The sequence below is a fragment of the Drosophila santomea genome, chromosome 3R (assembly GCF_016746245.2).
Source record: "Drosophila santomea strain STO CAGO 1482 chromosome 3R, Prin_Dsan_1.1, whole genome shotgun sequence".
Classification (NCBI taxonomy): Eukaryota; Metazoa; Arthropoda; class Insecta; order Diptera; family Drosophilidae; genus Drosophila; species Drosophila santomea.
The window spans coordinates 11801382-11826581 of record NC_053019.2 but is presented as its reverse complement, the minus strand read 5'-3'; the positions used below and the strand labels follow the sequence as shown (position 1 = coordinate 11826581).

The 25200-nt window shown below is 42.9% G+C and overlaps 1 protein-coding gene across 4 annotated transcripts in view; it reads right to left on the bottom strand.

Moving 5' to 3' along the window:
• LOC120451204 (homeotic protein ultrabithorax) overlaps window positions 1-21097 on the bottom strand; it is a 79886-nt gene extending 58789 nt beyond the window's left edge. For 2 of the 4 annotated variants that reach the window (XM_039634659.1, XM_039634660.1), the window contains exon 1: window positions 19403-21097. In XM_039634659.1, coding sequence (XP_039490593.1) covers window positions 19403-20144 — 742 coding nt within the window. In that variant the 5' untranslated portion in view covers window positions 20145-21097. Of the gene's footprint in view, window positions 1-11776; window positions 11828-19375 lie in introns of all 4 variants that reach the window. The other 2 variants (XM_039634657.1, XM_039634658.1) reach the window with 2 other exon arrangements.
• Between the last annotated feature and the right edge of the window lie 4103 nt (window positions 21098-25200).

Below are 25200 nucleotides of genomic sequence, written 5' to 3'. Positions count from 1 at the left end.
CATTCGAAAACGCATAAATATCGGTGTGTCTCCCCGAGTTCACAAACATACATACATTTATACGTATATATGTATGCTTGTATGTTTGAATCCCCGCCAGATCCATCTACAAGTGTATATGTGCGTTGTGAACTTTCAATTTGAGCTGAATTCAAATTTAGACCAGGCCGGGGCAATAAAATGTGCAAAAAAAAGAGAAATAGAAAGAATCGATTGTTGCTCCTCTTTCAGAGGCGAACTGAACTTTGGCTCAATTTTCGCACAAATTTAGAGACTGCAAAAGGCAAAAAGGACTCCGCAGATCCTGCGAACGGTCTATGGGGTGGCACAATTGTATCTTATGTAAATTTACCTAAATTAAACAAAATCTTCGAAAACAGAAAAATAAGTTTCGAATTTATAGGCGAAACTTGTGTATCGAACCTAAGTAATGGACGCAACTTCAGGCCTAGGACCTCGCAGGACCTCCTGAAATGCCAGGACCACCCATACAAATACAACCCCTCTTCCCTTGCCCTTTGCGAGTGTATTTGCGACTGGGTATCTGAGTGTGTGTGTGTACAATGCGACAAAGACTTATGGTTTCAGTGCCGGAATTAGAAGCTTTCTCTGCCTGCATTTCCACTGAACACCGAACACACTGCACTTGTTGTTGCCGCCGCCGTCGGTGGAACATTTGTCGTCCTTGTTGCTGCTGCTGTTACCCGTTGCAAAATATATTGCAAATAACTCTCAATATATCGTAAAATGTCTGCTGCTAGTACAGTAAATATGCAAAGCTCGTTTAGCGCAAACAGTTGGGGGCTTATGGGGGGAGGTATGGGGGAGGTTCTGAGGGGGTTCTTGGGCGAGTTTTAGCCACTGATTTAGAGTACTGGCAACTTTTGGTGCTGGCCAAAGAAATGGATTCAAAATAAAGCCCCTACGAGTGCAAGAGCGTAACATTAATCATGACCACGACCAAAGTACACTGAGCTTTTGAAGATCATTAAAACTCAATTTTGAAGCTGCCATGAAATGGTAATTTAAAGAATATTTATTTTGACGACCATAAATAAATGGATTGAATGTTGAATGTTAATTAAAATCTGAATTGATATCTAATCGGCTTAACGTACTTTTTTGTAGATATTTTTACCAATTATAATTGAAATTAAACTCGTTTTTTAACCCATAAGTGGGCCTTTAAATAAGTGGGTGGTATTTGTTCCACTGACTCCGAGTCCCACACAAACTGAATAGGAAAACATATGGCATTTTGCGAGTACATTGACGATGGGTCGCACACTTTGACAGTTAATTTCGCAATTGTATTTCAATAACAATAAATTTGCACGTACCACATAAAGTGCGCTGGTGTGTGTGACTTGGGCTCTACTATGCAATTGTGTGCAGATGATAAAGTCCGTAGGACCAGAACATTGGCGCAGCAGCTAATACGGAATCTAATTAAATTTTAGCTGCACTACGCACGCCCCAAACATCTGAGTACATGCCAAATGGCACAACTGCACTCCCGTTGCATACACATTGATCAATTAACAGACAATATTTTCATTTCGCCAATGGGTTAATTTATAAGCAACTCCACGGCGTCTCCCTATTTTACCAGTTTTCCAAGGCACTGGCTGAGGTGCGCAGCTGGTGGTTTTCTAGCTAGATAGATTATCTGCAAGTTGGAGCCAGAGATATGTAACTGGTATATGATACTTTTATATACGTAAAAACACCAAAGCAATTACAAAATTTAAAAGAAACATAAAGAATGTTGTCTTCCATTCCTGATTTGAATTACATATTTCAAATAACGCAATATATAAGCTAATTTTTACATCTTGTCACATATGGCTATTAAAAGTCAAAGTTCTGATGGACCTACTTAGGAGTGTAAGGGGTGGCCAAAAAGGGGAAGGTCCGAACCATATTGTTAATGGCGCAAAATCCGGGAAGCAAATAAAGCGACGAGCACGCGACTCAGCCGCATGGCCGACAGGTGCTGCAATGGCCGCCCGTCTGATGCGGACTCGCCCCTCTCTTTCGCCCGCCATCTACCCTTCTCTTTCCGCCGGCAGGGGGTGGCTTGGCCCATCCCCTGCGCACCCTTGTAACTGTTTCCTTTCGTCCTGGCTGCCTGCACATGAGAGTGCATGTGTCTGTGTGTGTGTGAGAGTGAGCTCGTGTGCTTGTGTGATGGCATTCCCTGGCAGCCGAGGAATGCCAAAAGTGCACTTCCCTTCTCTTTCCCGCCGCCACTACCTCTCTCTCTCTCTGTCGCCGTTGGCCTGCAATTGTTTTGCAAAGAAGTCCCCTCGAACCGTGTGCTAAATGTCAAGTTCAAATGGCAAAGTTCTTCAAATGAAATGATGCTGGGTGCCGGGAACTGGAAACCGGAGTTTGCAGACGGAAGTGCAACTGGAATTGTTGTCCCACCTCGGCTGCACTTTATGATCTGTGAATTTGTTGCCAATTTGCAATTGTTGCTTTAACCGTTTAGTTAATTTGGCTTGAAAGTTTTACCATCCTGGGGGTAATTTCGGAAATGTTGCCTAATGGAGAGTTGGCCACTACAATATGTTTGGAATTTGGCATTTTACTGATGCTAGTCGGAGTTCCTATCATTTTAGGGGTTTAAACAACGGATTTTTACTTGTTTTATTTGTTATGAAACATTTTAGTTTAATTAAGATGGGTTCTAGGATATCGTTAATGTGTCTACCATTTTATATATCTTAATTTATCAGAGCTAATAAATTTCAAGGTAAGATAAGCTACACACCTTTTGGAATGTGCATTCGCGTTGACCTTTGTTGACCCTTGGGGACACTTTGCACCCTGCGAGTTGCCATTACAACGGTTTTTCCTCTTCCAGAACTGGAAAAAGTGTTTTTTCTGCACACACTCATACTCACACTCACACTCAGAAGACAGGGACTTGCAAGAACGAGTTAGTGTGTGTGTCTTCTACTTGGGCGCGTGTGTTAAGCTTCACTTGAATGTGATTTATGTGATCCGTTGCAAATTTATGGCCCCAAGTTTTGTTGGCTCACACACACTAGCACACTAGACCATGGGCAAAACTCTTTCTGGGCAGAATTGCCGCGTGGTGCGCCTTTTGTCCCCCTTTTACTGTTGTGGCTGCAATTGTTGCCGTTGTCAACGTGCCCCCTTCTCCCCATCTCCTTCCCCATTCCCTTTTCTCGTCCCCATCCCCATCGCCATTCCCATTTTCCTTTCATTTCCCCAACCCAGAAGCTGCCAAGTGACACAAACAAACAAAAGAATGGAAAGGAGTGGGAAACCCCGGCAGTTGTAGTGCATACAACTAACTATTTTCTATATATTAAGCGCCCGGCACTTCCAGCTGCGGTGGCGCCCCCCGGCGGCCAAGCCCCACAATGATTGAATTGTCAACTTTGCTTCCTTTTGGGGATAAGGAGGTACAAAAGGGGCTTACATTGCACAAAAAACTCTTCATTGGCATACAATAAACATTCGGAAGGGATGACCAAAAGTTTGAAGTTAGTGTTCTATCATTAAATAATGTAAATTGTGTTCTAATGATCCTTAATAAAAATATATAATATACATTTATTTTAATAACTATATTAAACATTTGTATAAGCTCAATTATGTAAACTTTCTTTTCGTGCACAAATCTTGGCTTCTTGTTGGTCACTTGGCTGCTAAAATGCGCGGTGAATACTAAATATCCGGCCTCGCTTTTCGCATTCCCGATTCTCCTGGGCCAATGTCAACTGTTCTAGAGAGCCCCTCGTTTCCCCACCAAATTATGAAATTGTTAAACGTCCGCGGCGTTTGCAACTCTAAGTGACATTTGTGTGACAGACATGTGCGCGGCGTGCATCCGTGAGTTTGCGCCGTGACACACGTGCTCTGAGCCGCCGGCATACCTGCTCCACATCCACGGCAGTCCTATATATTAACCAGATCTGGATTCATCAAAATGTAAAAAAAGCCTGGCGAAATTTCGCCCCACAGGTCAAGTGATTTGTTTATGGGCAAGCCGAACCTCAACGGCTGGCAATTTGTTGTGACATGTGTAAGCGGCACGCCGGCAACGACCAACAACAACTCATTAACCCATGCTGAACTCTACAGCCCCCTTGGCCAACTGACAGCTACAAAATTGAGTTAGTTAACAGTTTTATACGCTGAGGCGCGCATTTCGCGTGTTTCCGCAGGAATTCAGATACAGATACAGATTCGAAGCCGGTCGCCGGTCGTCGGTCGTCGAGATGCAACCGCTGCGAAACTGAAGACGGTCGACGGGACAGATAACACCCAAGAGTCTGGCTCGGGATCCGAGTTACCAAGACCACGACCACGACCACGACCGAGAGCCAGGTTCCAGCAACAAAGCAGCCCAAGTGACACTCACAAAATCTGACAGAGGCAGCGGCTTTACCGAGTTGATGTTGCTCTTGGTGCACTTACAAAAAATGGTTTGAAAACTGATGTTTTCCAATATTACATCTTCTTTTTAAAAGGGGAAACTAGCACGTGTGATAAGTCTTGAAATATATTTAAATATGCATTAAAATGACATTTGAGTAAAATGTTTTTTACCAGATAAGTTTTTTAGATCATTTGCTCGCAGTGCATCTTTGCTGAGTGACTTGCGCGCATGCGCAGCCGTTTTGCTTTATTACAAGGACAAGGACTGGGCCGCAAAGGGGATAAAGAGAAAATGGGGGTAAAGGGGGGCTCGGGGCGAAGGCCTGCCAAGTGACACATGAAAACGAAACGAAAATGACAGCGGCAAGTGACACTTGGCCAGCAGCAGGAACAGCAGCTCAGAGGATAGCCATGGCGGTGGGCAGGGAGGCTCAATCTGACCATTGTAATTTCATTTGTAATTAGCTGAATGCTGTACGCGAGCGATCCGCTGAGTGTCGCATGGCACAGTGGGCCAAAGTGACGGGGGCAGTGCCAAAAATATAAAAGAAACAGAACAAAAATCGAGGGAGCCTGGTGCGACATTTTGGTGCGCCGAATGCCATATTTTATTTCCATTGCCAAAAGTGTCATGTTACAAAGATTTATGGGCGCTGTCAGTGTGCCGTCTCTCTCTCTGCTGCTCTCTATCTATCCCTCTCTTTCGCTCTTCAATCCAGCTCACGCCCAAAAATTTGGTCATGTTTTGTGTTTGTGTCACAGACACAACGCAACACAACAAACTTGCGCATAAATACGTAAAAATACTCTGCCCAATTCCAAATGCATCGAGTGCGATAAACAGGCCCGAAATACTTGGCATACGACTTTTGGCCAGTTATCAGTTTCAGTTTGGCTCGGTGATTTACGGCCGAAAGTATTCCCAAAACAGAAAACTACCTGTTCTATTGATCTGCGGAGGGCCAGTCCCTAACTTTCTTTTCCATCCTCTAGCTCGAATGTTTGGGCAGCTCAGGTGTCAATACACTCGGCTTCGGCAGCCGCAGAGGCGTCTTGGTCCCCTACTCCACAATCCAATCCCAACCTATCCGATACCATTCCATACCATCCCATGCCATCCTATCCTATCCAATCCAATCCAATCCCCTTTCTTCCTGACCAAAACCCAACTGACAATGACATATTTGGCTGGCACTTTCATCGCACGTCCATGTTAATATGCTCAAGATTTATGGCCCCAGCTAACAAAGGAAATGGCATTCTGGCTCAATTGTCGTTGCTGTTGTTGTGCACATCCATTTTGTTGCTGCAGCGGAAAGTTGCATAATTTTTATGGACACTCGTTAATAGATCATCGATTGAGATTACAGGGAAACGCTCGATTCTGGTTCGCTTCTGCTGCGGTGGGTCTGTGTCCCTACAAATTTCTCGTGAAATCAGGGAACGTGATTTGGTTGTCAATTAGGTGGGGGTTGGTAAAAGGGCGGGAGTCGACTTAAGCTCGGTTATACAAGACAGCAGTATAACTAATTTAAAAACCATTTTGAAACGGTATTAATATCATTTTAATAAGTTCTGAATTTAAAATTAAGAAATAATTCATAATATTAAAGCGACATCATCATGTTTTTTCATCACGTTTAATATCTTACAAAAGCTAAGATCTATAAGATTTAATACCCATATAGGTAAATCCAACGAAATGTCTAATCTGAGATCCTCTAACGAAGCCAGGTGATCTAACCTGGTATAACAATCTTCTTTGCCGCACTAACCTTGGTCCAATCAGAAGAATTATCTCACCTCGGCGGACTCCCATTGACAGCTGCGAATATCGTAAATGAGCTACGGTCACCTGTGTTGTTCCAATTCGAATAAAGGTGAGATTGAGATTCATTCCGCCGAGAGCAGATAAATTTATTCCCGAAGCAACCACCAAAACCGGCTGAGCGAAAAGATGATCGATCACCAGGTGAGCGAAAGAGAGGAGCCAGATAAACGCGCCCAAAGAGCATATGAATAAAACGAGAGACCGAGAGAGCGAGAGAAGGAACGAGCGCATACCTGTGCGGTGAGCAAGCATCGAAGTCTGAGCATCAGGTGAAGATCACTGAAGACTTCCAGCCATCTGACATTTCCAAAATGGGTTCACGCACGCACACCAGCACACTTGTTCCTATCGGCGATCAGTCACTTCTTTCTATGAGTGATCACCGATCACCACCAGGTTCATTTCATTTGCCCAACGGACACGAACACGGACACGGGGCAGTGTGCCGTCATGACGTTGGCTCTTTTTTCGGGTCTGCGCGATCAGCTGATCATGATGGCCGCCAAAAGCAGGTTTTCAGCTCAACCGAGCGTTATTAATCATAAGCCGAAAAGGAAGGAAGGAGAGGGCACCTCCAGCAGAGTGAGTGGGAAAGACAACTAACGCTTTTCAAATGCCACACAATTTATGGCTGGAAGCCAAGCCGACGGCAAGCAGTCGGCGACATGCACAAAAGTCATTTATTTCGCGGACTCTGCTTTTTGACCTAGAAAAGCATCGGTAGCCGCTGCGATTCCGATTCGTATCTCCCAGATACACACGCACTTCCGCTGCCGCCGAACCCATAAATTATCTGCACTACTTTTCCACAAATTTGAAACGGCAACAAGGCAACAAGACAGCAAGGGGGGACGAAACTCCTTTCGGGGCTCCGATTTCAAATCCCTAACTCGCTGAAAGTCCCGCAACCTCTAGACCCTTCATTTGTACGCTGACCAACGCCTCGAACGGATCTTACAGCTTTCGTAGCCGTGATCTTGACCAAGATCGAGGCCAGTTTACCGCCGGCATTTCGCGATCTCCGCAGCGCGTTCTTTTGTTTTTGTTTTCCCCCTGTTCGTTTCGTTGCTCGTGTGTTTTTGCTGATCTGGAGCAAATTGGTTTTTGGCGGTTAATAAATTTTCAAATTAATTGACTAATTGCATACCTACATCGAAGCAAACAGAATCGCAATAAAAATGAATCGAAAGAGCAGCCGAAAAGATACGGATGTATATTCCGCGATAAGACGGGTTCCCGGATATTTGAAGTCAGTGGCTCATCGCGAGCAATTGTGGTCACTACTCCCCGAAGAGGTGGTTCCATCTAAGATGTATCAGTTTTTCGAGCTGCAACCGCTCATTAAGTGTGGCTTAGCAAACAAACTGCAATTGCAACGTGTGTTCACTTTGGATCAAAGATTCAAATGCACGTTTTAATGACACAATGATATGGTAAATTACGCCACTGCAAATGCTATTAGCTGTGGTCTGCAATCACGGCTGCTAAAAGGAGTTTAAAGTGTTTTGTGCTTTATGGGCGGTGCTTATTGACTTTATAGTGAATACACGGAGCTTCGAGAAATTTTAACGCAAATAAACTTGCTTTAAGTTAAGAATATTTCTATAAAACTAGCTACTAATAATATTTCAAGCTATATTATTCAAATTTTATCATTGTGATGAACAACTTTTTCAACAATTTTAGATAATATACTTTATACTTTTCATCTGAGCTTCAGTACCAATGACTAGCACAAGCTTTGCCAGTTTAGTTAGATCTCCCCAAAGTGTTCATTACGACAATGAGGCCGAAATTACTAATTCATTAATTGAAACCTGCCTCAGTCCGGTGCTGACCAGGCCAGGTCAGGCCAGATGTCCGTTGGCTCGTTGGCGACACACGCCAGGATGTCCTTGACAGAGCCACCCCCTTCGTCCATCGTCTGTCGTCCTTCGTCCTGCAGATGCTGCAAATGCCAACGGTAAAAACGAAAGTGCCCTGCTGCCATTTTATGAACTGTTTCTGCTCCGTTGGAACGAGTACAACACTTACACTTGCCACACACAAAGTGCTCCCCAGTTAATAATTTCGAAGTGTGTAAAATCAAATTGCCAGCACGTTGCGAATGCGGATGCGGATGTGTGAGCGAAGTATCTGTTGGATAACATGGGTGTGTTGTGTGCTGGGCTAATTTGCCAGTGATTTGAAGCCCATCAAATTAATGGCAGAATTCTTCTTTGAGTTTTGCTTCTTGAATAATTTATGCATGAGCGTGGTGCGACAGTTTTTTGACTTTCTTTTTCTTTACCACCATATGTGGCATTTTCGCACTCTGCACATTCTTTTATTGTCTATTTTTTGTTGGGTGTGCTAGGACGGACATTTGTCCGTATTGCAGGTGCTGTCGTTTGTTTGTCTGGACTGGGTCTACTTCTCTTTCCCTTTCTCCCTTTCTCCCTTTCCATTTTCCATTTCTCCTTTCTCTACTGGCTGTTATTGTGTAATGTCTATGAATATGAATTATGGAAATTGCAGAGCCACAACGACAAGGACAACGACCAGCGAACAAGAGCCTGAGTATTCAAAATACTCACAGTCGCAGTTGGCACAATTTTTTGTTGCCCCTTTTTTTTGTCATCCGTTTGCGAATTTTAAAACTCTCCTGGGAGGGCTTTTTGTTGATTTTTGGGGGCGGTGTTTCTGCATGTTTGCAGGCTACTTTTTCAGGTCATTGGTACAGTGACCGACTTTGGTTACTTTATGGTTTCGATCTATTTTAAAGAAGGGTTTGACACAACACTTAAATAAATCTGTACCTATCATTAACCTAGCTTTAAATCAGTCAAAAATACATATGCTTTATTCCCGCTTTATCAAAAATTTCAATTAAAAGCGAACACTGGCTCTGTCGAATCCCATATTATACAAGAGAACACAAAATAAGCAGCTCTCGTTCGCCCCCAACGTGCCACGCCCCCTGCGTCGGACATCCGCCGCCGACATTTACATTTAATGCTTGCAAATTTAACAAATAATATTCAATTAACAATTTGAATATGAATTTATTACAGGGGTGCCGGCCGACGGAGGCCGGACCGCGCGTCCAAAGTGGTAACAACTTCGACATCGCCAATCGACATGTGAGGGGAGGGTTTTAGCGGGAAGTAACGAGTTGGCCAAGTGGCCGACTTGTTTACCCTGCCACCAGCAAACACACAAGGCGAAAAACAGACAAAAACAAAAAACAACCACAGAAAACAAAACAAAGTCGGGGAGGAGGAAAAAAAGTTATGTGAAAAAGGTGGGAAAATGCAAGCATTGTTAGCCTTTTGGCCAGGCTAAAAGGTAACGAAGCATGCAGCCACTGACGGACAAACGGACAAACGGACAGCTATACGGACATTCAGATGGAGGAAGCCGCGCAGGAAGCGCAAGGAGCATGGCACGACTCCTGGCGGGCCGCACATTTCAATAATTATTAACTGCAACATGCTACATGCAACATGGCCACATGGCCACATGCAACCTGCAACGAGCCGCACAGTAGCAACACACACACACACACTCACACACAACCATATAGAGTAACTAGGGGGACCTGCAATTATCAAAACTTGTCCAAATTGACATTTTTCCCCGGCCAGCCAGGTTGTGCGTCCACCTGCATTTTAGAGTTGGGGGCGTCAGCCCGTTCGCCATTGGATTTTGGCACGTTGCGGATTTTGAAATGCAAACACAGCATTTAATTCTATTAAGGCCGCTATTTAATTATCTCTTGCGGACCCGTACGTACCCAAATCGCGGCTTTCAATGTCAGAGAAGCCGGAAGAGAGTGGTTCCTCTGCTGGGTCCAAAGACCCCTTCACTAGATGCCTCCTAAGTGCTGGCCATAATCCACAGCCAGAAGCTGTGGGGCTTATCGGTGCTTATCTGCGAGTGTCAGAAGTGATACCACACGGAGAAAAGTGGCAATCGAATTCGGCTTAAACTGATCGTAATTGCTAATTAAATGGCATTCTTCTCTTTGTCAGGTACAATTTTGATATTAAAACGTAACTTTCAGTATGGGTTACTTAAGGGAAGTAGAGTTCTTGATATAAGCTATCCATTTTCTATTTATACTAATGATTTGTATTATACCCAATAGTTCAACACCTAAAGAACTTGGTTCACTTTTCTCTCCATGCACAGTTGGTGGCTCTTGAATCTGGGATAGTTGATCGCAGATTCCCAAGTAGCTGCCCACTTGTTGCGCCTGTGCCAACACTTAGCTACCGATTTGCACGAGATTATCAATTGAATATAAATAATAAGTGGGAGCGAAGTAGCTGACTGAGCAGCAATCTGGGTGGCTCAGCTTCACTGATGGCCCGCCAATTTTTCGCCCCAATGCCCCGGCAACAATGCATGTAATTTGAGTGGCCTGCCCGCAAAAAAACCAAAAAACGCAAGACCCGCGCTGATCAGAGGGAGGCATCCATCCCCCCTACCAGCAGTCCCCTGCTTTTCCCTTGTTCACGTGTGTAATTGGATTTTAAGAAGTAGCTGCGCGAGACAAGACTGATTGATAACCTCGCATCAAAAGGTCCCAAACAACAGGCTGAAATAAACGCCTTCAGTGGCTCTGGGGCTTTGATGTTCGCGTTCGGCAGCGAATATCTTAAGAGGATCAGATATAGGCGAATTTGCGATGCACTGAAATAAAAGGAATGCTAGTAGTGCAAGCAATTAAATTTAAAATACTTATAATTCAGTCCATCTGAAAGGGTATGCAAATGCCCCTAGGAGCATTAACTTTAATGGCTGTATGCATTATTTGCGAATAATGCGCTTTATTAAATTACATTCTGTTATTTAAGAAGGTTTTAGCCAAAGTTAAGTTTATTAAAATTAAATTATTCAAAGTTGAAATAATCATTTGAATGGTCTAGCAATCTCAGACAATGCCCAATTAAACCGAAAAAATATTTTAAATACATACATATTTATCTAGAAAGCTGTTAATTAACGAAATTAACACTCAAAGTGCAGGGTATGCAGGGAAAACACGCAATTCGACTACTCGATCGTCTGCGGGAACGAGAGCTGATAGCACGAGGTACGATAGGGAAAAGGGAGCCGCTCGAACGAGGCGTCCAACCGGGCCAAGATCTGGATTCCTCTCCCCCTGCCCATCCAGCGTGCGTGTTGGCCGCGTTTGTTGGCCAATTGAATTGCCATGTTTAATATTAATTGCCAGCGGAGCAAGCAGCTCGAACATGGCGAGCTCCCTCGGCTGGAGCGTAATCATGGGACAGTGAATCAATCATTTCCACACGCGGCCCCCAGGTTTTCCCGGTCCACCCACAGCCCCGCCCCTTTGATTCATAAATGTTGCCTGCCCAGCTTAAAGACGAATACTACAGTATTTTAGCCACCAACACCATAATGGGATTAGTTTTCTACGGTTTGTTAGTGGACCTGCTCGATACTCTACAGTCTATACTCTATTTTTCGGAAAACTTAAGAGCGAATAATGTAACGAAATAAAAGTGGAAATTTTCTTACCCATGTCTGTTGATATGCCGCCGTATTGTGTTAAATCAGATCTTATCTTACCTGAAAATGCAAGCAAAGCGGAGAGAAGAAAACGTTTAAAAAATGTGGAATCAAAATTGTTTGCACTCAAGAGATCTCGAGATGCAGATGGATGGTGTTTGGGCTATATGGGGATACGTGGGGATCTGGGGGTATCTTAGGGTTAAGCAGCCGCACGTGTGGCGGAGCCGGTTAAGCTTGCCAACCAAAGCTTTGTTGTTGTCGGTGGAATATCGGCTACTGACTAGAGAAATATGAAAAGGTACAGAAAGATAACTGATAATTGGAATCAATTAGAGGAACACAGATTAATTGGATCTTTATGAAAAAATTCTATATTTAGTAACTAAATCTAATACATTGTAATTGAACTATTAAAAGTGCTGCAAAAGCAATATATATTGTGTTAAAACCATTAACAAGTCATTCCCCTAGGTATAAACTTGAACTACATTCCTTAGAATAAGCCATTTAACAATCATGTTAGAGGAACAGATTATTTAACTCAAGAATGGTGTTGTTTCTAAGCCACTCAAAGTGCACTTCGTAGCCATAGAATAGCTCATGATATCTCGTCTGGCACTACGAGAGTCTATCAAAGTTTGAACTAGGGCTATCACTCGCGGCATTATCGCCTGTTTCCATCGCAGTTTGCTGGATGTCTCGCCTTTTTCACGATATTTAGCGACGCCTCAGCTTTGTTTATGCCATGAAAGTGCAAAAAGTAAACAATCCGAAATGCCAACGCCTCGAAAGGGGGGCGATGAGGGGGCGTCGGCAGCTTGCCGTGGAAAAGGTAAAAGTATAAAAATATGATTTAATGGCAGCGATAAAACACGTGTGTATTTAAATATGCGCGCCTGGCGCCTGAGTAAACGTAATTTCCAGCTAACAGACACAGAGACAGCCCAGTGCCGCACACAGATACTGCTACTATGTGGCCATCCAGACGCAAAGAAACAACAAAGAAAATATTAAATTAAAAAAGAAAAAAGAACAAGAAAACGGCCAAAAACTATGAGGGGCAAAGGGTTTTAAATTTGACAAACGCTTCGTTTTCCCCTCTGCCTTTTTTTTTGTATTCTTTCTGTAAATGAAAATGAGAATTGTGCAGGAAAAAAGAGCAAAGGGGCCAGCCACTTTAGACAAATTCAAACAAATGGCTGGCAAAAGGGGGGATGCTGAGTGCTGTTTACATGCGACGCGACTTGTAAAAATTAAACATTTAGTTTGCGGTCTTGCCCCCCTTGAAAATTTTCACACCTTTTCAACGGGGGAAACTGATTTTTATGACTCTTTAAGGCGGAGCACGCTTCGTTTTCGTGGAGGATTAGCCGCCAGTCGCATAAATGAGAGAGCGAGAGAGATCTCCGGGAAAATGCTCTCATTTTCCGGCTGCAGCTTGCGGCGTCTTTGGCCTTTTATTGCCCATCAAATGGGCTGATATAAATCTTAATTGCCGACCCAAATAAATAGACGCCAAGAGCATGTGGCATGGAGAACATGGAGAACTTTGAGCAGACCATCAAACTCAACAGAATGCAACTTGAACATCCGAGCGATTCACTTTCGAGTGGAAAACTCGTTAGCTATTTAGCATAAACACTTTCCCAGTTTGACCAGCCAACTGATAACAACTGGCCGAGAAGTTGCAGCCAGAAGAAGTCATTAAGGAAACATTAAATTGACATTAATGTTGTTCCAAAAAGAGGAGGCGAACAGGAGGTGATACTAGGACTCGGCAGGCGGAGCCGAAAGTTCTGGCCAAAGTTCTAGTTCAGATAAATCAAAATAAAAATCTATAAATTATAGGGTAAGAGCAAATGTTTGGAGAATGCTTCGAACCAATCGATGACCCAACGACGAAAAAATATATTCCAAGCTGCTATAACAGTTACCCACATTTTTGGCCAAGGCAAATCTCGTAAATCATGAAGAGCTGGCCAAACAGGCTCTTGAGAAAAGGTATCAACGAATCCGAGATGCCCTCATTTTCTACCAGAAAGTGGGTAGTGGAATCTAGTTTTGAAAACACGGGGGTTTTCTTATTTAACTTCATTCATATAAAATATTCTTATATTTTTTGAATGACGCGAACAGACGAAAGAAGTATTTATGTTTAATGATCTGCAAGCTTGTGAACATGTGGCATTGGAACATGTGCCTACACTGGAAAATATAGTTTCTTTTTTGAATATTTTTTCCTAGCTTTTGGGGCTTAAAAAATGTTGACAATAGAGAGCTTAAAATAGCTTTCTTTCTGAAGTTACTTTTGATTTTTAATTTATAAAGCTAAATTTTTTCTGTGCAGTTCTATTGGCCGAGCCACCTGAAGCCACTCGACTGGACAATTGTGAACCCATTAATCTTTGTCTTTTTAGTCTTGGAGATTTCTATCTTAATTGAAGCTCATTATAATATGCCTTTCCTACGATGCGGCGTGTTTGTTTGCTGGTAGCCCAACTTCTGTTACACAATCCGAAGACAGGCGATATTCAAACGAGATGGAGATTGGGTGACTGGGCAACTGGGCAACTGGGAGACTGGTGGGCAGCTTTTGCACTTGGAGAACTTGAAGTCGTTGGATTGTGGGGATCAGATCGCAATCAGGCCGTGCGATCCCAATATACGGAATCCCGGCAAGAGGCCACCACCAATGAATTATTAATAATAAATAAATCATTATTAAAATCAAAATAATACGCAAATATGCATATTATCGGAAACAACATGGAGCGTTTTGTGTCCGTGTGTGTTTGTTTCTTTTCATGTTTACGCCACTTTCCCATACAGACACACAAGTGGTTATAATGAATGATTTGTTGTTTTATAATAAACACGCCGAGCGTCGAGCGTCGAGCAGCGATGTTGGCGTCTTCCAAGTGGCGATATGGCTGTGACGTAGCCACCAAAGGGTTAATGGAGGGGGTCTTCTGCTGCGGTCACTAACGTCTGCTATATGTTCCCATACTCCCCCGTACGTATATCCTCACTCACACACACATATCCCCATATTCACGACCCTTGTCCCTTCTGGCATGGCTGCGCTCTACCCATCTCTCTTTCACCCCTTTGCATGTGCTCTCGGCCGGGTCGTGTTGTTGTTTTTATTAGGTATCAAAAACACCTTAAAACATGATTTTGCAACTGCCACGGGAAGACGTCCGCACAGTGGGCCCACAAATATGAATAATAATAATAACGGCTTGTACACATGGCATTTGTGTGTCAAAGATGAAGATCGATAAGGAAAAACTGCCAATGTCACAATACGGAAGAAACTCAGTATATGGTATAGTAAACGAACATACTATAACAATTATTGCTTATCTGCAATCGTTTCTACATGTACATATAATAGTTATTGATCGCGATCACGACATTATTTGAAAAATTTGAAAAATACAGCACCTAATCATTTTTAATCATTTTGGGGGAGAGCGAATGATTTTGAATTGATACTTTGGATTGTAACAATCTTAACAACTTAGCGCCGTGAATTGTGTAGTTAATATTTAAATTATTGATTTCTGCTGTTAACATGTTCATTTCAATTAATAAACTTTTTAGAATTAAATGTATATAATCTATGATATGCTAATATATATATATATTTCCCAAAGTAAGCTTTTCTGATTTTAATTTTTTGAATCAAAAATCTAAGCATTTGCCCATTGCAACTTCGAGGGCCTCGAAAAATACGAGGGAAAAGCCAAAATTGCTCCTCGCCCTGCAGCTCCACAATGTTGCTGTTGTTGTGGCTGCTGCTGTTGTTGTTGGGCCATGTGTCTGGGCCACTTTGTGTTGTCGTCGTTGGCGACGTCGACGTCTTGCAACTTTGGTCTCCTCGACCGCCAGTCGCAGTCGCAGTGCGAGTCCAACGACTTGAGGACCGAGGACCGCCAAGGTGCTTATTAAATTCCTTATTTAAAAATACATTAAAAAATGCAAGAAGCTGCCCCAGAACCCGAAAACCAATCCCCGAAAAAGGGAGAATCGATGCCCGAGATGGAGAGGGGAGACTCGCAAGGGGCATCTGCATCCCTAGCATCCGCCACAGAAATTGCGATGCTCAAAGGCGCTGTGATTTGTTTCTGATCTGGCTGAATTTTGCATTCTGCGCTCCGCGAAAAAAATGATTAAAAGCGCGCGTTGAAAGGTTTTCCTGTGTGCGTTCGCTTGCACTTCGCCATTTACATAATCAGCGGCATCATCGACGCACTTCCCCTGGCAATTAATTGCATGTTGCAACGGCAACTGTTGGCCGACATTTGAACTGCACCATTTCGGTGTGTCCCACAGCCCACAGCTCACAGCCCATTAACCTTGGAGGGATATGACGTGCCCTCCTCGGCTCTACGTGTTCCCTACAATTGCAGGTAGGTATGCCAGTGTACATATATGCCGAGACACAAGGCATCCTCATAATTACGTCACAGCGTGAGAGTTCTTTCCTCGGTAACTGCGGCAAATATGAATTATGATTGCCCCGAAACGTGTCAATTGCCCATCCGCCCAGCTATTCTCAAGGTCATTGAGGGACAAAAAAAAGTAACAAGCCGCAACAAAATCTATCTCTCAGTTTGAACTGCATTTACACTGGGAGAAACTGGGGATCAGCATGGAATTCTCCATACGTTTACAATGTCTATTTAATTCTCAATAAATTAAAATGCGACTTGACCTGATAGGGAGATATTTAAAATGTAATAAAATAATTTTTTTAAATATTTAAAAGAATATTTCAGATTTTTGATGATTTAATGCAAAATTTAGCCACTCATTTTTGGATCTACAATCATTAACTTCATAAAATTCCTCTGTTTTGTAAGTTTTCAAATAGCATTGGCTACACACAAAATGTTTTACTTTTTAAAAAATAAATTTGTTAAATTTCTTTAATACAGGTGCATTGATTTTTGCTGTAAAACTTCGTAGTTTGTTTTATAATTTTTGCTTTTGTTTTTGCGCCACGGTCGAAATTAGGCGACCGACAAATTTCGGCCAGCCGCAGAACTCGGCCATAAACCACTTCGCCGACGTGAACCTCACACACCGGCCCAGGCAAATAAAGCAAATTTACGAATTTATGTTGAAATTTATCGATAATGACTTAAAAGCCTTCAGGACAATGATTTAATGCCCTCCGCCCGCCGCTCGCCGTGTTCGCACATACAACAAACAGCGGCCCAAGAACAACATAGCAACGCCAACTGCGACTCCAAAGGCCAGAAAACTCTGATGTGGGTTTTTCAAATGTGAAGCCATGTTTAGATACGATAAAATTGAATTTGGTTTGCATTTGGGGCCTCGGATCAGCGGCAAATGATCGATGATCGCTGGAAGTGTGCGCCGATTTATTTATGACTTGATTTTCCGTTCCGATCGTCAGATTTAATCAGATTTAATCAGTTCGCTCAGAGCAAGTCGCTTAAAATTAAATTATTTTCGCATTATATGCTTGGAGTAAATCAAATCCGCGATAACAGTTGACAAATGGCAATCAAGCGGATTTAGTCTCAGCGAATTATAGATAATGCGAAATATATATGTACACAGAGGTTTAGAGTTTCAGGTCTCAGGTTAAACAAATTCATCCCTTCGAATATCGTAACTGCCAGCTCGTCTCGTTTTCTTATAAGAAACAAATTAAGATGGAAGGTTCAGGTAAACTTGTTCGACCTTCTTCAGGTAAGAATGCATTTGAACTTCTTAGAGGGAATATTCCACTTAAGATGTTATATCTCACAGAGATTGTCCGACAAACGAGAAGTGTTATACGAGACACCCTGTATGAAGCGTTTTTCGGCAATGGTTTTTTTTTGGTCTTGGCCTGGCCAATTCATCACCGACACTTCAGATTGGGCAGACACTGCGCATAAATTTCATTACCCTGATCATCTTGCAGAACGGATCGATCGGAGGGAAAACCTGTCGCAAGGCTCTCGAATTTAGTTCAACTTTAATTGTTTTTTAACCAGCTCTTCTCGTTGGCTATAAGTGAAATTTGATTGATTTTTGAAGGCGATTTTTACAAGCTCCCTTTTCTACACAGACAAAAAAAAAGAAGGGATTAAAAATAAAATTTTTAGAAAAGGGTTAAGAATGGCCCCCTTTTATGTTAAAAATATATTAAAATATTAATAGGAAAATAATAACTATTTATAATTCTATCTATTTTCCCTATTTTTCAGTGCCAACTCGAGTGCAGCTCATGTTCGATCTTCGAGCACCTAGACCTCCTTCGGCTGACCTACTCTTGGCTTTGTTCTTGGCCCAAACGGCAATCTCGGCCCAGACGCAAGCCGTTCGCCTCGCTCGGCTGGTGGCTCAAACCCGTGGAAAAGTCGGGCGGCGAGGTGCTGAACGTAATTACATAATGGCGTAGTTAACCGTAATAAGCGCGACTTCTGCGCGCAGTGTGTGTCCTGAAAGGATTCTTGCCCTTTCTCGCCGACTCCTGTGGCTGCCTTTTGCTGCCTTTGCCGACTTGCTGCCTTTTGCTATTTTTTGCCTTCTCCGTTGCTATTTTGCAGCTCTTTCAGCCGCATGCCATAACTCACGCTGCTCGTTGCCGCTCTCTTGTTGCACAAATTGCAGCTCACTTGGGCTGCCAGCGCTGCAACAATTACCGCCGAGCATCATTAAAAGCAAAGGTGACAAAAATTAGTAAACAAAGTGTTGAAAATTATGAGCCAGACGTTGCGCTGCAAGGTGTCGCGGAGCGGAGCAGGTGAAATCTGAGGGCCTGAGTTGGTTTCTTCTTTCTTTATTTTTTATAGCTGCCCATGGCTCTTGTTTATGGCTGTGATCTCAGAATGATTAAATCGCGTAAATTGGCGGCCAGCGTATAAACTATGGTTGGATTGGCTACCCAAATGGGTGGCTTTAAATAGAATGAGTGGGTAACAATTTTAAGTCAGCCAAAAGGAATTTCCAAGAGATCATTTTGTGTGAATAAAAAAGTATAGGCATTCAATAATGAGAAATAAAATTTATTAAGATTTTTTGCCAAATAAATTTCGGTTGTTTGATGTTCAAAAACCTTGTTAACGCTCTATAAAGTGCATGTGTTAATTTTATACCCCCAGGAACATATTTTTATACAAGTTTTCTAGACATAAAATATTTTTTATAAAAAATATTTGTCCCTCCCTTTCTCAACCTTATTAACCAATTATAATATACATAATGTTAGGTTGTTATTTTTGAAGCGCCTAACTAGCAATAGGAAACTTGTGATTGCCAATAAGCTGCACAATTTTCCTAAGTACCTCCCATAAAGAGGCCTGTTCTGACTGCTTTCACATGTCTTACATCAGAAGTGGTTATCTGTTTTTCCTATGATCGATTCGAGCTCTTCATTATTTTGCTTTTCATGTTGACTTGTCTGTTAATCGGAGCAGAGACGGCAATTAGTCACAGGATGACTTTTGTTGCCATAGCTGCAATCTGTTGAGCTTGATAACAACTGGGAAAACAACAGAGCTTTGGCACCATAGGGACGATTGTAGGAGGGATGGGATTTCGGGGGACTTTCAGTGGACTTGTGCTACAGTGGACACTCACTTTTGGTCGGATCTTCAGGACACTCACCTGCGATAGCCATCCAGGGGTAGAATGTGTGATTGCTGGCCTGGTGTAAACTGCTGGCGGCCGCCGTTTGGGCGGCAGCGGCGCCCGAGATGGTGCAATTGGCATTCCAGGCTGTGCCCGCTCCGGCCACGCCCACGCCGCTCTGTACGCCCCCGGCGTTGCCGTTGCCGCCGCTGACACTCACATTACCGCCGGCACTGCCGCCGCGATGGCTAACGGGACTGCCGCCCGACGTGTCCAAATAGCCGCCCACTCGGGAATCGGGGGTGCAGGCGGAGGGTCTAACGGGCATGCCGCCCGCCGGATTGTTCTGTCCATTTGCATTGGGGGCATTGCCGCCATTGGCATTGCCGGCTCCACCTGTTCCGCCCGCACCGCCACCACCACCGCCTCCGCCGCCACCACCGCCGCCATTCGAGCCGCCCGTGTTCCAAATGTCCTTGTAGCCATTCACCGCATCCGCCTTGATGTTCAGGCAGTCCTGTTTGTAGGCTCCGGCGCCATCGCCGTATATCTTGTTGCAGGCGGCCGTGATGCTGGCATCGTAGGGCGAGTCCTGGGAGGTGCGCTGCAGATGGTGGTTGGCATAGGGACTCATGCCCAGCGAGAGGGGGAATCCCCTGTACGCGGCGGCCGCTGCACTGGCCGTCTGATCGTGGTGGCCACCGCTGCCCATCGCCATTCCGGTGGCCTGGTGCGGATGGCCATAAAAGCCGGAGGCCTGCTCAAAGTACGAGTTCATTGCGCTGCTGGCGGTGAGAATCTTGGCGGTGCTCCGTCTGAGACGGGCTAAGAGTCGTTGGGGGCTTGACCGATTTCACACGAATTGCTTTCCAGGGATCTGCGACTTTGGCGGATTTTATTTGAGTGTTTCCTCAGCTTTCTGTGATGTGGCTTTGCCTTCTTTGGATTTACACAATTTTTTTTAGACCTTTTAAAGATTTATTTTATATTTTCACTCCAAGTCTTTGTTAATTTAGTTTTGGTTTTTATAATTAAATGTGTCTTTTTATTTTTTTGATATTCATGAAAATTTGTCTCGTTTGTTTTAGCACCAATTTGAATTTTTTTATTTTGAAGTAACCAATTTGTTTTTAAATAATTAAATATTTATAAAATATTTTCTGTTTGGTAAACATTTGTTTTAAAAGTTTATCTGTTTATTGCACTCTCCACGTGGCGTATTAGCTTTATTTAAGCACTAATGTTCATTGAGATTTCAATCTTAATAATCTTAAATATTTTTCCACTATTGTTTGTACGATTTCACAAGTGTTTCGTATACTTTGTTGCGTTTTGGTTTCGGTTTTAGCCAATTGCACTTTGCTGTTAATTGAATTCGAGTTTGAATTTGAATACTTGGTTTGCGCTTGCCTTGGCACTATCAAAGGCTCGTAAGCGTTACGATTATTACTATGTTTATTGTTATTGCAATTATTATTATTATTTTTATGGTTTTAACGATTTGAACGATTATTAGCCGTAGTGCTTAGTGCTGACCGAACGAGCGCGAATGCGTCCGCTGACGGATTTGGATTTCCTCGAATCTGGACGCCAATCTAGTGGAAAGCGACTTTTCCGCGCGGCATTCACGGGCGGACGCGTGGGCGAGCGGTAAAGCGCTGAGGGCCAATAATAACAATAATGCCGCTGATAATGTGGATAATAAAACAAAGCGCGCGCCTGTTATCCAAACCGTTGCCATCGAACGAATGTGCCACCAAATCGCAGTTGCCAGTGTTTTGACTTTGCTCTGCCGATTCACAAAGTCTACGAGTGGAAATGAACGCACTCAAACAAGTTCGAAGGCTGAAAATGAGAGCCAGCGAAGCGCTCATTTCGGTCGAGTTCATTTTCAGTCTTCGAACTTGTTTGAGCACATTCACTGCGCTCTCTCTGTCTTTTCGATTTTCCCGGGGTGGGCGCCTCTCGTTCATCATTCGCGAGCCAGGAAAACGCGCTCGCTGCGGGGCGGGAAAGGGAAATTCATCATGGAGGAGGGCTGATTTTCCTACGGGCCAACTCGACGGGCCAGTTGGCCCGCCAGTTGCCAGTTGCACGCCAAACGATGCGCATCCTCTTGTTTTTGGTCGGTTTCAGCGCACTTATGACTACACGAAAATGATTTTTATCTCTTTCCTTTGAGTTTGAAATAGCAATTACAAAATTGATTATTATTTTTGTGGCAATTATGCACACCTTGCCTATTTTTATGTTTGACTGTAGTGCAACAGACAACCTTTATACAAATTATTTGTAAAAGAATAAAGGTATACGAATAGAGTAAAGCTACCACTGGGAAAGAGTTGCTTCTCCGCTGGAAGGAAAAATTAGATAATTGATAATAGCACATTTTAAGCAAACTTTTACTTTTCTCACAGTTAATATTTAAGATTTCCACTTTTGTTCAAATAAAAAGAGCTTCATTCAAAGGATTATTTGAAATAAAAAGAGAAGTAACACTTTAAGTCTCTAGGAGCCCGTTAATTCCTGATTCGTCCCTTATTATATCAACGCCATATTAATAAATATATTATTTATTTTATTTATTTAAATTCCCCTTCTTAGCATTAGTTTAGTGATGATAAGTCAACCCCCACTCGGTATTGTACGGTAATTCAAGGCAGGGATCCGGAATATTTGTGTGCTGCGGTTTTCCTTTTCCTATTCAAATTCAAATTCGCATTCGCATTCGCAATCGAATCCAAATGTTCAATCCGTTCGCCAATACTTTCAATGGGATATTAATGTCAATGTAAATATGGTGGGAATTGATGCTAATAAATTCATATGCATAATGCAAATAGATCGGGCTCTTGCAGACCGAGAACGCCGCGCCATTCGCGAAAGTTTCGCAAATATTTGTCAAAGTTTCCACATTCGCACAAACGGCTCGTAGATTAAGCCAGAAACCGACGGCGAACAAACAAACTTGCTTGCCACAAGTGTTTGCAAAATAAACTTATTATAAGAAGAAATTTACTTTTCTACTTTTCCAACCCCCGCCCGCGCCATTTCCCACCGCCCGAATTTTCGGTGCCAAGTCTTAAAAATCAACAACAAGCGAAAGATAGAAAGATACAAAAACTTGCACAAAACACACATACACACCACCACATACACAAACACACATACACACACACCAACAAACACTTGAATCACATTCGGAGACGCGGCGACATTTTCCAAATATGCGACCGAAAGCCCAAGGAAAACGAAGCCAAAAGGCGAGAAGAGCCACAGCAAAGCAAAAGTAAAGTAAAAATCGCAGTCGCAACTGCAAACTAAATATCGTGAGTCGGGAATCCAGGACCCAGGAACTCGCTATCCCGCATTTGGGACCCAGGGGAAGGACACGAGTGCAAAGGACTCGCGGGGATGACAGAGAAATAGCCTCATAACCATTTGAAGCCATTCGAAGGCGCATAAAAGGATCACAACAATCGCCGAAATGAGCCATAATGAGCTCGTAAAAATTTTGCTACCTAATATACTCGGGAATCTTACGGGTACGAGTATATTCAAACTTGCTACGTTATGGGGTATGCAATGGGGCAGCGACAGCTCCCCTCTGTGGCTCCTGCTCCAGCTCCTGCTCCTTTCCTTGCTCTTACCTCCTGCAGGACTTCCTCTGCGGGCAGAAAGTTGGAGCCCGCAGTTTTGTTTGTGTTCGGCATCGATGATTGTTTTTTCCTCCGTTCTGCATTCTCAAGTTGGGTGAAATAAGAGGAGTGTTTGCAGTTACAGGTCGATTAATGATTAATGAATTCTGATTCTGAATACGGATAGAAAAATATTCTTTTTTTATATTAATTCCCCAAGAAGATAATTAAATGCACTTTAAAACCATTTTGTTTTTGTTCAAATTTAAAAGAACCTTTTAGTTAGAATATAGTTACATTCTCCGTAGCGCAATCACTTATTTATTTCCTTCCTCTGGATGTGTAAACACGTTTAACAATGGAATCCCCCACCACGCCCACTCGGACCGAAAAGGGAGGCTTCGATTGTCTTGGCATAAAGTCGCAATGAGATTGTGCGATTCCCGATTCGCAATTCGATTCCCAGGCATTTGCATACAAAGCGATCTCATTTTCATATGGCCACCACCAGCGCCCCCGCTTCACTGTCATCGGTAGCTTGTTGCAGCAATTTACGAGAGCTTCCGTTTTGCGAAAAGGGGGATTTAATGCAAAGCTCACACCTGACCAAGTAGCCTGAGGTTGCCCCGTTGCCCAGTTGACTAGTTGCCCAGTGGATATGGACAACGCTAAATGTGGCCAATTAGCCCTGAGGCGGCCGAATCCGTGGCCAAAACCTGACTCCTCCTTCACACCAACGCCTTGATTGATGGCCTCCATCTCCTTCGCCATTTGCTGTTGAGAACTGGTGCAGGGCAATTAGACAAGCTGTTTAATTGCCACCTTGGCAGCTCGTTTGCCTCCTCACCCGCTGTTTTATTGGCCGCAATCGCTCAAATCAACCGATGCCATCCGTATGCCTGAGATGGGCGCACCCAATCTAATCATAGTCCAAAACAGATACGTTTGCCCCAGGTGGAAAGCAGGAAAATGGGGGGGAGCCACTTACGCAGCTAATAAAGCAGCAATTTGGCAGCTGGAAGCGCCGGCGCTGACGCCAGTCCAGAAACATCAAACGGCCAGTACCAGAGTACTATACTATACTAGTTGCCCTCCTCCATGCGAGATCAAAGTTTTTGTGGCCCCGAGGTTTATTTACACAGAAATGTTCAACAAAATACTGCCTGCACTCTCCGACTTGTTTACGTATTGTCTATAAGGATTTCGGCTCTGTCTTTGGGTGTTTTTCTGTTCGACGGGGCTCGGCACCTGTTAGATGGTGCACTGGGAAAAAATACTTGTAAACGGGCGTCGCTATTAGCACTAACTAAATTATAAATTATTAAATAGTTAAATTATTAACTAAATTATACTTTAATTTTTATATATTATGAAGTAATAAAGCAGTTATTGGACAAATTCTAAAACAGCTTCGCGCATCCTCAAAAATATACAATACATATTCATTTTATAACTTACTTACTACTTCTTTCTGTGTGAATTTGGGTGGTACTTTGAAGGGGCCTATCTCAACGCCCTCCAAATTTATCACCCCAATCGTTTCGAGTTTTCAAAGTCAATACGCTTCGCCGTCGAATTTCGGTCTTTGATGAGACCGAAGCAAAATGATCGCGAACCACGATGGCGTCGACAAGTTAATGGGCCAACAAATGGCAGAATTTGATGCATTTGGTATTCAAATTTCCAATGTTGCTACTGACTGGTGCCACTAATTAGATAGCAGAATTCAAGGTTTTACTTACTTGTTTTATAACATATATATTTTATATAGGTACACTCAGGGAAAAATTAACGCTTTTCGATATCAAATCAAGAACGAACCGCATCGAAAGTACGGTAAACTCGAATTTTTTTGATTCAAGGACAAAAATTTAAATTCAAGAACGAATAATTTGAGACCGAAATTATGAATTTGAGAACGAACGTTCTGGATCCAAGTACGATAAATGTACTGCTTTAAGTATGGGAAATACTTAAAATAAATATTAAAAATACTTGACCCAAACTCGTCAAATTTTAATATGTGCATTATAAATTCACGGTTTAAGTTGTACACATTTAAAACTGAAGTATGAGTATTTTTATTTTCAGAGCAAACACTTTTGTTTTAAGAACGAATCATATTTATTGTTTATTTACACGAATTTAAAAGTTTTGTTATTCTTATTTTATATATAGTAAATGTATACATAAAAA